This window comes from Nelumbo nucifera, chromosome 2 (assembly GCF_055504915.1).
Source record: "Nelumbo nucifera cultivar China Antique chromosome 2, China Antique-T2T, whole genome shotgun sequence".
NCBI classification, from domain to species: domain Eukaryota; kingdom Viridiplantae; phylum Streptophyta; class Magnoliopsida; order Proteales; family Nelumbonaceae; genus Nelumbo; species Nelumbo nucifera.
This window is the reverse complement of record NC_142650.1, coordinates 4,466,126-4,478,165: the sequence shown is the minus strand read 5'-3', so window position 1 is coordinate 4,478,165 and position 12,040 is coordinate 4,466,126. Positions and strand designations below refer to the sequence as shown.

Genomic DNA, 12,040 nt, shown 5'->3' with positions numbered 1-12,040 from the left:
TGTTCTTTTTGTAGGAATGTCAAACGTTTTGAGAAACTGATCAGCTCAATAGGGTGATGTCCCATTCGCGGGAGAAGGTACGTGTATGGTGGTGATTTGGGAAACACGTAACAGATTCCGGATCTGCTGAAAATTATTGTGTTTGCGTATACACCAAATCATGAGTTCGGAATCCGGATCACAAGTAAAACGACTAAACGAGCCGATCCGTAGTTCCGTACAACGGATTTGGTGTTGTAGTAGCAAGTGTTGCACACAATTGTGTCCAGCCAACTGCCCACCCATAACTTTTTCTATTTAACATATCTGCTAGGAGCCTAAGAAGATGAGGAATATGTATGTATTTGTGTACATTAACTTTCTTCTAAAATTTTCGAATTTGCACTAGCAGATCCTCTCTCTTTTATATGGAAGTGTGAATGCCTGATGGAATATGGACCCAATCCGGTTCGTCACTTTTCACCTTTCCGAAAGAAAGCATCTTCTACACTTGAATCCTTCCCAATTTACAAATGAACAACTCAACGCAACGTGACAAAGAAATACTTGTAGATCTGCCCCTGCTCTAGAAAGAAAATGAATCTGTGTGACCGCATCATGCATTATGATAAAATACACAAATGATTCGTTACTTTAAATATGACGCACCGATTTATCTTTTGAGAGAGGTAGGATTCTCATTCAATTCCCTATGTCGACTAAGGACAGTGTTGGAAGCTTTTATATATATTACCAAAATGCAATAATAATCAGCTTTATTAAGATCCTTCAAAGCAGGACAAATCCTATAAATTAACTCTGAAATACAAGGGGGAGTGACACCATTCCAAAAGAAATAACCAGAAATACCTAATTTGGCAAGAGAATGAGCCACCCGGTTAAAGGATTTATTGATGTGGGTAATTGAGACAGATTCAAAGGAGGAAGAGAGAAACCTCCTGCAGTCTGCAACATACGTATGAATTGACCAAAGCAGGGAGGAAGACTCCTCTAATAGGGATTGGATAACTTCCAAGGTATCTCCCTCAAGGATGATATGACGAAAATTTAGAGAAAGGGCCAACTTAAGGCCAATCAACAAGGCTTGAGCTTCTGCCAGCATAGCAAGGAGCAATACAAGCTAAGCTCTCAAGATGATGACCCATGGAATCTCTACACACCACACCGATACCAAAAGCCAAATCTAAGACAGCAGCATCCACATTAACTTCAATGCATCCAACAGGAGGTGGGGAGGTGGGATCCATGGCATAGCTGACCGAGAGGACTGGATCAATGGTTTCGAAATTCTCATGACATCATGATGTGCTTCTTTGTACTGATTAAGTAGAGACATTGCATTCGAAATTATGGCTAGTGGATGGTTAGATTTTTTATAAAAAACTAACTTGTTATGAGCACACCACAACTGCCACATTAAGGCCGCTACAATGATGAACGGAACCTCATCGTCTTGAGCATTAGATGCCATAATCCATTGACAGAGCCAATTAAACAAGGACCCACTGACTTATTCAGATCTTATACATAAGATAGAACCCCATCATACAGCTTTGACAATAGGACAATGCAGAAAAAAGGTGTTCCAAAGATTCCCAACCATCTAAACAATAAGGGCAAGAAGGATCAATATGGGTGCTTCTTCTTGCAAGGATGGCACGGACAGGGAAGGCATTTGAAAGACATCTCCAAATAAATGTGAGGATTCTTGGAGGGAGAAATTTGAATGCGCATAATTTCTTCCACATTACCGCATGCGCATTGAGAGAAGAGCTTGAAGCCGAGCAATTCGAGATTTCCTTATAAGCTGATTTGGTGGTAAATCTTCCCTTAGGTGTTAAAATCCAGCAAAGAGAATCTTGAACTAGAGGGGCATAGCTTTGTAGAGGTATTTTGATAATCTGATCTACCACTGGGTTACCAAAATGGTTAAGCAATTTATTGGTATCCCAAGTTCGGTTGTTGCTACTAATGAAAAAGTTGACTTTGGTTGTAGGAGGTCGGTCTCGAGCAACAATTGGTTTGTAGCTAGATATACTGGGGATCCAAGGATTGAATTGCACATTTACCAATGAGCCATCTCCAATCAACCAACAAGCCCCTCTAGCCAGGATGTGTCTACAACTTAGAATTGCATGCTAAACCTTAGAAGCACCTGCGCTTAATTTAATCTGCCAAAAATTCTATTGCTAGACATATTTATTATGGAGCACACGAGCCTAGAGTATATTAGGTTCAGATAAGAATTGTCTGCCCAACTTAGTGACTAAAGCTTGGTTAATCATGGACAAATTTCGAATACCCAACCCACCAAACTCCTTGGGGAGCATGCAATTGGACCAAGCTTTAAGATATTTATATATATATATATATATGTGTGTGTGTGTGTGAACATTCATCCTTAAAACCCCACAAAAAATCACGCATAAGAGCATGAAGTTGGTCACAAAAATTCTTGGGAAGCAATGTTTTAGACAAGTAATAAATTGGTAGACTTGCCAATGAGGATTTGATTAGAGTGAGTCGTCCCGCATGAGATATAAGGGGAAAGAGGGTCTCTGTCACCATTTATCATAAAAGCAACTGTTGAAGAAGAGACGCACATATTGATGAGAGCACAAAACTAGCTTGAGAAACCCAATAGAGATAGGATCTGAATCAGAAAAGACCAATTGACTTTGTCGTACGCCTTGGCCATGTCGAGCTTGAGCATAAATGAACCCACCTTGCTCTTCTTCCTCTTCATTGTGTGAATAATCTCTTGCATTATAATGAAATTATCAGAGATGTACCTGCCAGGCAAAAATGCATTCTGAAAAGGATAGATGATCCTTTGCAAAATTGGTCTTAAACGCTTTGCTACAATTTTAGCAACCACCTTGTAATGGATGTTACACAGCCTAATGGACCTAAAGTCAACCGAAGATTCTGTTGCCTCCTTGGGATCAATGTTAACAAAGTGTTATTAACATTAGAAGGGAAAGCTTTTTCACAAAAAAAAAATGTTAGATGCTATTACAAAATTCAAGTCCCAACACCTCCCAGATAGACTGAAACAATAGGGTGTTGAGTCCATCTGGTCCTGCAGCTTTCAGAGGGCCCAAGCTAAATAAGGTATCATGGATCTCTTGATGGGAAGGAATAACACACAATAAACTATTTTCTTCAGAAGAAATAAGGGGGGGGGGGGGGGGGGGGGGGAACAAGTTCGTACCATCAAAATCTTCTAAAGGTTCAGACTTCAGATGTAAATAGATTCTTGAAAAGGCAAGGAAAGAACTTCTAATAGTATCTTGATTAACACACCAAGATCCATCAACATTCTTAATTGCACTAATTCGATGCAATTCTTCTTTCTAGTGGTAGAAATGTGAAAATATTGAGAATTCCTGTCACCTTGTTTAAGCCAATCAGAATGCGCCCGCTGAGCCCAGTAGATTTCATCCAACTTAGCAAAGTGAGAATATTCTGTTGTCAATTGTCTCTCTTTAACAATAGGTTCAGAGATTGGTGTGTCCGGTTGAACCTTGAGCAACTCCGATTCGATCTCTTGCATTCTTTTTCTGGAGTTACCGATCGTTGCTTGACTCCACCTTTTTAGCTTTTTAATAGTCTCACTGCATTTGTTAGCGAAGGAAAGGTCTTGAGAGAGGTCATCATCCAACTTAGCAAAGTGAGAATATTCTGCTGTCAATTGTCTCTCTTTAACAATAGATTCAGAGGTTGGTGTGTCTGATTGAACCTTGAGCAACTCCGATTCGATCTCTTGCATTCTTTTTCTGGAGTTATCGATCACTGCTTGACTCCGCCTTTTTAGCTTTTTAATAGTCTCGCTGCATTTGTTAGCGAAGGAAAGGTCTTGAGAGAGGTTATCCCAACAGCGTTTGAATTCATCTAGATAACCATTGCATTTTGTCCAGAAAGCTTCGAATCTATCAACTTTTATAGCTTTCCTTCAGGACTGAGTAAAGTTGACCAAAATAGGAATGTGGTCACTGCCAATGCGAGGGAGGTGATTAACATGTGCCCAAGGATACAACATCAACCAATCTGGGGAATCCATAGCCCGATCATGTCTTTCCATTAAAAGTTCATGAAAATCCCGCTTGTTGGACCAGGTGTACGTTGGACCCGAGAATCCTAGATCCATCAGGCCTGTGACATTAATCATTTGTTTGAAATCCTCAGTATCTGAAGGGGTAATTGGCCTACCTCCAAATTTCTTAGTTGCCGAGAATAAGGCATTGAAATTGCCAAACACCACCCATGGTTTCGTGAAATTGGAAGCAAGATTACAAAGTCTATCCCACACTGCCTTCCGATTCTCTCTGTAAGGACTCCCATATGCCATATATGCAAACAAGAATCCAAGAGTAATTAGAAGCTGAGCAATTGATATCAACCATTATAAAAGTTATCATCCACATAACTAACAACAATATTTAAATCCAAAGACCACCCCTAGATCCCACGAAGGGATGAACAACATAATTAAAAAGTGAAAATCTCTTAAGCAACTTTGAAGACTTGGAAGAAGTACATTTTGTTTCAGAAAGGAAAACAATAGATGCCTTTGTACTCCTAAGGAGGAGTGCTGAAAGATGTTGAATTGTCAAGTCCCTCCCCAAGCCCGACAATTCCAAGCAATGAGTCTAATTGATTAATGTGGGGTGGTGAGGGCCCGCCACCCCAACCCATGTGGAAAACGGGATAGAACTATCATATGGATTAACAAGTGCCTCTCCAAGCTGTTTCAATATATATATATAAAAGACAGTCAATATATTTTTTCTTTTTTTTTGAATTTTTTGTTTTTTTATTTTATGCCATTTTTTTAAACAACCAATGAGATGTACTTTTCCAAGAACATAAATAATCTCTTCTCCTAAAGTTTATCCTAAATTACCTCCCCCACTTTCTCTAGAATTATCTCTAATTCCTATTTATCTTCTAAATTATATATAATTCCTATTTATCTCCACAATTATCTTATATATCTATATCTATATCTATCTATATATATATATATATATATATATATATATATTTAAAGCAGTCAAGTAATTTTCTCATTTTTTCTCATTTTTTGTTTTTTTATTTTATGTCATTTTTTTTAAACAACCAATGAGATGCACTTTCCCAAGAACGTAAATAATCTCTTCTCCTAAAATTTATCCTAAACTAACTCCCTCACTTTCTCCAGAATTATCTCTAAATCCTATTTATCTCCACAATAATCTCTAATTTAGTAGAGAGTTTCTCTTCTAAATTATCTATAATTCCTATTTATCCTCTCCCCTACTTTTTATCTATATCCATCTAAATAAAGTTTGGATTAAAAAATTTAAGAATTATTTAAATATTCTAACAAAATTATATAACTTTCAAATATCAAGTAATAATTCGAGAAAATAATTTTCAAATATATTAATATTTATTAATAATAATTTTAAACTCTTAGTCTGTATTTATTATATAATTATATATACTAAAATTAATATTTATTGTATTTCAGTTATTATTTATTGTTTTTGTGATAAATGCATTTTCAATGATTATGTATAAATTTATTTTGTTTTGTTTTTTAATAGAAAACTTTCAATAATCATTGGAGATTAAACTACTATTAGTGAAATTTTTAAATTTAATTTTTTGTATTATTGTATTTATTGTATTTTTGTTATAACTTATTTGTTAATATTTATTAGAGACCAAACTATTGTTTGAGATTATACTATTTATTGACTAAGTTAATATATTTTTAGTACTTATGTATTTTTTTCATTATCAATATATTTTCAATAATTGTGTATTTTTGCTATAAATTTTCAATAATTAATGGAGATTAAACTATTGTTATTTATCAGAGATGAGACTATTAATTTAGCTAAAATTATGAGTGTTCATGAGTTGGTTCAATTCGATTGTAGGTTATTTGGCCAACCAAATTGACCTGGTCAGGTTGGGGAGTTGGTAAGATGAAATCGACTCACATTTTTTTGTAAAAACTGACCCACTCAAGTTGTATTGGTTTGGGTCGCTTTTTGGTTTTGTCAATCGGTTCAAAAGATTTAAACTTAAAAAATAAATTAAATTTTAAAAATTATAGTGTAATTATTAAAAAATAAATTAAAAAATTAGATTTATGATATAAAACATTTTAGACTAAGAAATATGGGAAATTTCTCACTTTTTCATATTAAAAATTATATTTAAAATATAAAATGTTAATATATATCCATGGTTAGGTCATTCGATTTTGGTTGGTTTACAAATGGCCAAAGTGAAATCGATCCAAGTTGGTCGAATTGAGAAATTTTTTAACCAAAGCCGACCTAAGATACTAGAAAAATGATCAACTCGGGTCGAGTTGATTGGGTTAGTCGGTTTCATCAGTTTGATGAATAAACCTAATTGAAATTAAAAAAATTATTAAAAGTAGTATATAAAATATTATTAATTATTTAAAAAGTTGAAAATATAACATAATTGTATACTCTTATGTGATTCTATTAGGGTCATTTACTAGAACACATCTTATAGTTTTACATATTTACTTAAACATACCTTATAGTTTTCATTTTATTAAAACATCCCATATATTTTACAACTTGTTTACTTAATCAACTTTTCATTAAGGAGTGTTTGTTTTGCCATTAGGCCCATGATTTTTTATTCCAAAAATACTCTTAACACTTATTTTGTACAAAAAATAAAATTAACCAAATATAGGCAATAGAGTGGTTGCCTGTGTCTTATAAAGGGTAAAAATGGTATTTTTATTTTTATTTTCTTTTGATTAAATTTATTTAAATGAACATTAGGGTCAACATTGTCATTTTCCACTGTATAAAATGGTGTTTTAGTAAAATTTTAACTATAGGATAGATTTTAATAAATCCATAAAATTATAAAAGGTATTTTAGTAAATGACCCTAATAAAACCCCGTGCATCACGGATCCCCGCCAGTCACTAGTGAAAATTCGCTTTTGTCTTGGGCTAGAGAAGGGTTGGCCAGTACGTTTGCTTTTGAATTGAGTGGGCCTAAGCCCAAGGAAACACATGGCTGATTTTCAATAACTTCCGTTTCATTTACTTCCCTTCTATCAATTGATGCCGATTCAGTTACGAGAATCATGGAATCCTCTAAAATTTCGTGATTGTGCTAGGTTCCCAAATAGTGGCCAAGAAACCCGGGATGCGCAACTGCTTGGATTGTGGGCTGGCCGGGGATGGGACCGACTCTACAACACCGGTCATTTTTCCTGCAACTATGATCTTACCAATGGTATTAGCTGCTGAGCTCTCTTCACTATCAGTGGTTGAAGCCTTGTGATCTTAATCTTCTATCAGAATTAATAGGGGACGCCGACTGCTCTATTTGGGGTGAAATAAGAGTTACCTTTCCCCGAGCTTTGAACACGTAAATCAGGTTCAAAATGGATACGGTGAAGTGTCACCAACTCAGATTTCTTCAGCATCAATAGATTGAATAAGGTCTGCCCTTAAAGAACAGGTATCCCAATCATGATCTAAATGGCCACAAAAATAGCAGAAACGCGGAAGCTTCTCATAAGTGACTCCGATGTCTATAGTGTCTTCGTCGAGGAGTTCAAGAGGCATTGTGTCTTCATCGAAGGCTATAGGAAAAGGTACACCAACCTTGGTTGCCAAAGAGCCCGCCATTGGAGCAGTCAGATAATCAACCGGTAGTCCAGAAAGATGTACCCAAAAGTCTGCACGATCCAATAAATATTTAGCAGGTGCCAGATTTGGCTCACAACGCTGTAAAACAATAAGATCATTATTGAAACACCAAGGGCTGCGTTGCAGAATAGATTCAACATCTGCAGTGGAGAAACACTTCACCGAGAACATATTTTTGCCGAAATCACCGATTGATTTGACTTTGTGTTTCCAAATCTTCATAATATTCTCTTTCAACCCAGCAAAGTTGATTGTCCTATCTGTAAGGACTTTGACAATAATATTTTTCTGCCATTCATTCAAGAACATCAGAAACCTTGGATCGTATAGAGGAAACAGAACCAAGGTTTAAAGTTTTGACAAATTTTTCAACAACCGAAGAATGGGTGATTTGATTCGCCATGATCAAATAAGAAGAAGAAAGGGCGGAGAAAAGAGTCAAGGGAGATGACGAAATGATGGGGGTAGGGAAGCAGACACGGAGAAAAAACATACGGAAAAGCCTAAGGGAACTAGGTTATTAAGCTTATTTATATTAATAATGCTTTTTTTTTTTTAAATTTTTGCCCATAGGATAATGTAGCATTAGGTAAAGCTGACTTTTGATTTCTGAAAAACAAAACAATAACTGAGTGTGACTCTAGAGTCTGAATGGCCAAATTCTGCTTCTACCTTTGTTTTTTCAAGAGAGAGAGTCCATATTATGCCAAACACTCGTAGAGGTGTAAATCAGGCCGTGTCGCTCGTGGCCCAGCATGACTTTGAACCGGCCCGATCCGATGGTCTGTGTTGTGCTGGACCTAAGGTTTTAGGTCCATGGGCTGTGCCACCTGCGGCTTGCATGTTGGCACGGTCTGTGACACAACCCATATATACTATTTAAACATATATATTATATAAATTATAATTATATAATATATTAATAAAATAAACAATTATTTTCAATTTTATTATACTAATTTATTTAATTTTCGTATATATAAGCAATTGTATATATCAAAATTCATATAAAATTAAAATTTTAAGTTTTTAAAATTTTTTTTAAATAAATAGGTAAAAATAGCTTTGACCCGATTTACGGCCCAGCTTGGACCAAGGCTTAGCCCATGGGCCAGCCCAGTCCACGGCATGGCACAGGCCCACATGGGCTTGGACTATGAACCATGCCGGAACAACCCCCAAATTATCTCAAGGGAAAGCAACACGAACCAAAACAACTCACGAGCCAGCATGGCATAGCCCGCACTTTGCACGAACTGCCCTCGAGCCAGCACCTTTTTACACCTCTATACAGTCGTGATGATGTGTAACCACAGATGGATATTATTAGTTTCACATTCTAATTTCCAAGGCACTATAATACTTAGACCAGATAGTGCCGTCCTCTAATCCTCTTACCTAGGGTGCAAGTTAGGCCGGGTTACATCAATCCTAACCCAGTCCGATTTGTTGAATTCCGGCCCCAATTCAAAACGAAATCTACTGCCACGTTGTTTTATGGGGAACTTGATAAAACACCATATCACTTATTTATAATCCAAATTGATTCGACTCTGTTAGATATGTTTCGATTCGGATACGAATTTAAACAAATCAAATTATATCCGATTCGATCCGATCTCTTTGCAGCCTTAAACAATATAGGACTGTCAATGGGTCAGTTCTGCCCAACTACCCAAACTGAACCAAACCAATGGTTCTGGTTCAATGATTTTATCACAATTAATAATTGGGCTGATTTTGGTTCTTGTCTGTCTTGAAACGATTCTGACCAAAAACTGATTATTTTATTAAATATATAAGATTTTCTTACTTTCTTATAATTTTTGTCATGCTTTATGTTTGAAATTAGAGATTTGATAGATAATATTAGTTAAAAATATTTAGTTTATTAACATATAAATAATTTAATATTTTAGTATCATTTTTATTAAGGTCATATTATCAAAATTTTAATTTTAAGTTATTATTTAAATAATTAATTAATTATAATTTTCAGTATAATAAAGTCTAGACCTGATAGACATATTTTAGTCCCGATTGATAACTAATTTGAGACTAAGATCACCCTATCATGACCTAGACCCAACTCATTGACAGCCCTAAACAATAAATAAAAGAGATGTTCCCAGCTATAAGGTGTTGTCCACAACGTTATGACTTATGATGTGAATTTTGATGATTGGTTATTACAAAAAAGACACAAAACTTTATTCTTTTTGTTCATAATTGTAAAAAAGTCAATGGCAATAATGTTATTTAACATTCCCATTTAATGTTAGTTAGGGAAAATGCACAAAAATCCCTTTTTTTGATTAATAATTGAAAAACAATCCATGGTAATAATTGAAACCTCTCTTGAAGTTTTTCATTGTTGCCCAAACCTCCCTTGAAGTTTGGTAATTGCAATCACGACTCGTAAACTTCTTGACACTATTGCAAGTAGACCCCCTTTATAAAATCCTCTAACAAGATGCATGAAAATGTCCAAAATGCCCATGTAAATATTATGAACAACAAAAAAAGAGAGTTCAAAGTTGCAATTTACCTTTGAGCAATTGATATGAAGGGAAAATTTGGAAAATACATCAATTAAAAAAAAAGATTAAAAGGGATTGTGGTAGTGGTTACTATGAAAAATTGGAAAATAAACATTTTGGTCAGGAGTAACTACATAGGTATTTTGGACATTTTTATTCTTTGTGTTAGAAGATTCTAATAAAGGATCTACTTGCAATTATATCAAAAAGTTCATGGCAAGTGATTGCATTTACCAAACTTTGGGGGGGGGTCAGGAATGATAAAAAATTAAATGGAGGTTTTAGCAATTTACCTTTTCATTTATTTAAATTAAAAAAAAAAACTGAAAGTACATCTTATGTTCTCAATAGCCAATGTTAAGTCACATTAACCAGCACGAAGAGATTTCCAACTTGCAAATGGATGAGCAATTTATTCTTTAAACTATTTTCTTGATTTTTTTTAAATATTTTTAACCTATTTTCATTGGTACAATTCTTGATCATTAAGAACAGATGATTTTATCTTCTTTATTCCCACCATATAGTGGGTTAATTTTTCATTTCCATTACCTTAAAGCCCACATCATTGGATGGCAAGATATCTGCATGTGTAAGTAATATTTTTTATAGTAGTTCATTGTAAGGTTTCTAGTGGTTGAAGGAGTTGAAGTTGGATTTATCATATAGAAGTTAATTCTTGCAAAGGAACGAGAATTAAAAAAAAAATCTAACTAATTGATAAAATTTATTAATTTTATTAATGAACCATAATAAGAAAAATAAAAATTTATTAATGATAAATAAGAATAACAAGGATTTTATTAATTCTTGTTACTATTACAAGAATTTTATTTGGACATACCTTTATATTAAAATCAATGTGATAAATAAGAATAATTTTTATAGATGTAGAAATATGAAAAAAAATTGCAAAATATATTATATCACAAAATTTATCATGTGCAAAGTACATATATATATATATATAGTGAATACTCACCTTGATTTTAGTACAGGTCATAAAAGTTAAATGTGATTAGATTTACCATTTCTCCGAAAACAATTATATTTACCATAACAAAGGCTTCAGCCTAGGCCCAAGACCAACCCACACCCCAGCTCATATTACAAGCCTGAGACCTGCCCACACGAGCTCAGCCCACACTTTCCAAGCCTAATGAAAATTTTTAATTGCATAAAAATTTTAAATTAAATAATATATATTAGTGAAAAAATGCACTGCACAAGCCCAACCTGGGCCTCATTGCTCGATGAAAATGAAGATCATTCCTACAAGGCTTTGCTTAGAAAGACAAATCTAGTAGTACTTGAGTTAAACTCATGTATTAGCACATGCATTGACACGTGAAAACTCATAAATATTTATATATTAAGCTTTTTTATATTTTATATAAATTATCAGGCTTCAAATGTTGGGTCCAAGACTCGTCCAAAAATTTCCACCTTACTATGGGCCCAGGCCAGGTTTTGTACACAAAAACCTGGGCTTGGGCTGGAGGACTTCTGGACCGGACCAAGAATGATCACCTATTGGTAGACAAAATAAATTCTAACCGAAGACGACTTTATCCATGGTGGAGAAAAAGCTCTCGACTACATGGAGAATTGGCCAAAAAAAAGAAAAGAATCACATTGAAGAATTCGAAATCCAGAGTTCCAGTTACCAAAAGCTCTCTCTCTCTTGCGAGCGCGCTCTTATTTACTTCCAATTTACTTACCTCTTCCCTACTTTGTTGATCCACTATACGATCTTGTATCAAGTTTAGTTTGCTTTACACATCATGAACAA

At 34.7% G+C, this 12,040-nt stretch overlaps 1 protein-coding gene across 1 annotated transcript; it reads right to left on the bottom strand.

Moving 5' to 3' along the window:
- Positions 1–7,465: 7,465 nt before the first annotated feature.
- Positions 7,466–8,017, bottom strand: LOC148801885 (uncharacterized protein At4g02000-like). Its single transcript, XM_088897229.1, has one exon. The coding sequence runs from the start codon at positions 8,015–8,017 to the stop codon at positions 7,466–7,468; it is 552 nt and encodes a 183-aa protein (XP_088753355.1).
- Positions 8,018–12,040: the final 4,023 nt, after the last annotated feature.

What these genes read in the sequence shown, in the direction of transcription:
- LOC148801885 (XM_088897229.1), bottom strand. Translation starts at nt 8,017, where the DNA reads ATGTTCTTGAATGAATGGCAGAAAAATATTATTGTCAAAGTCCTTACA.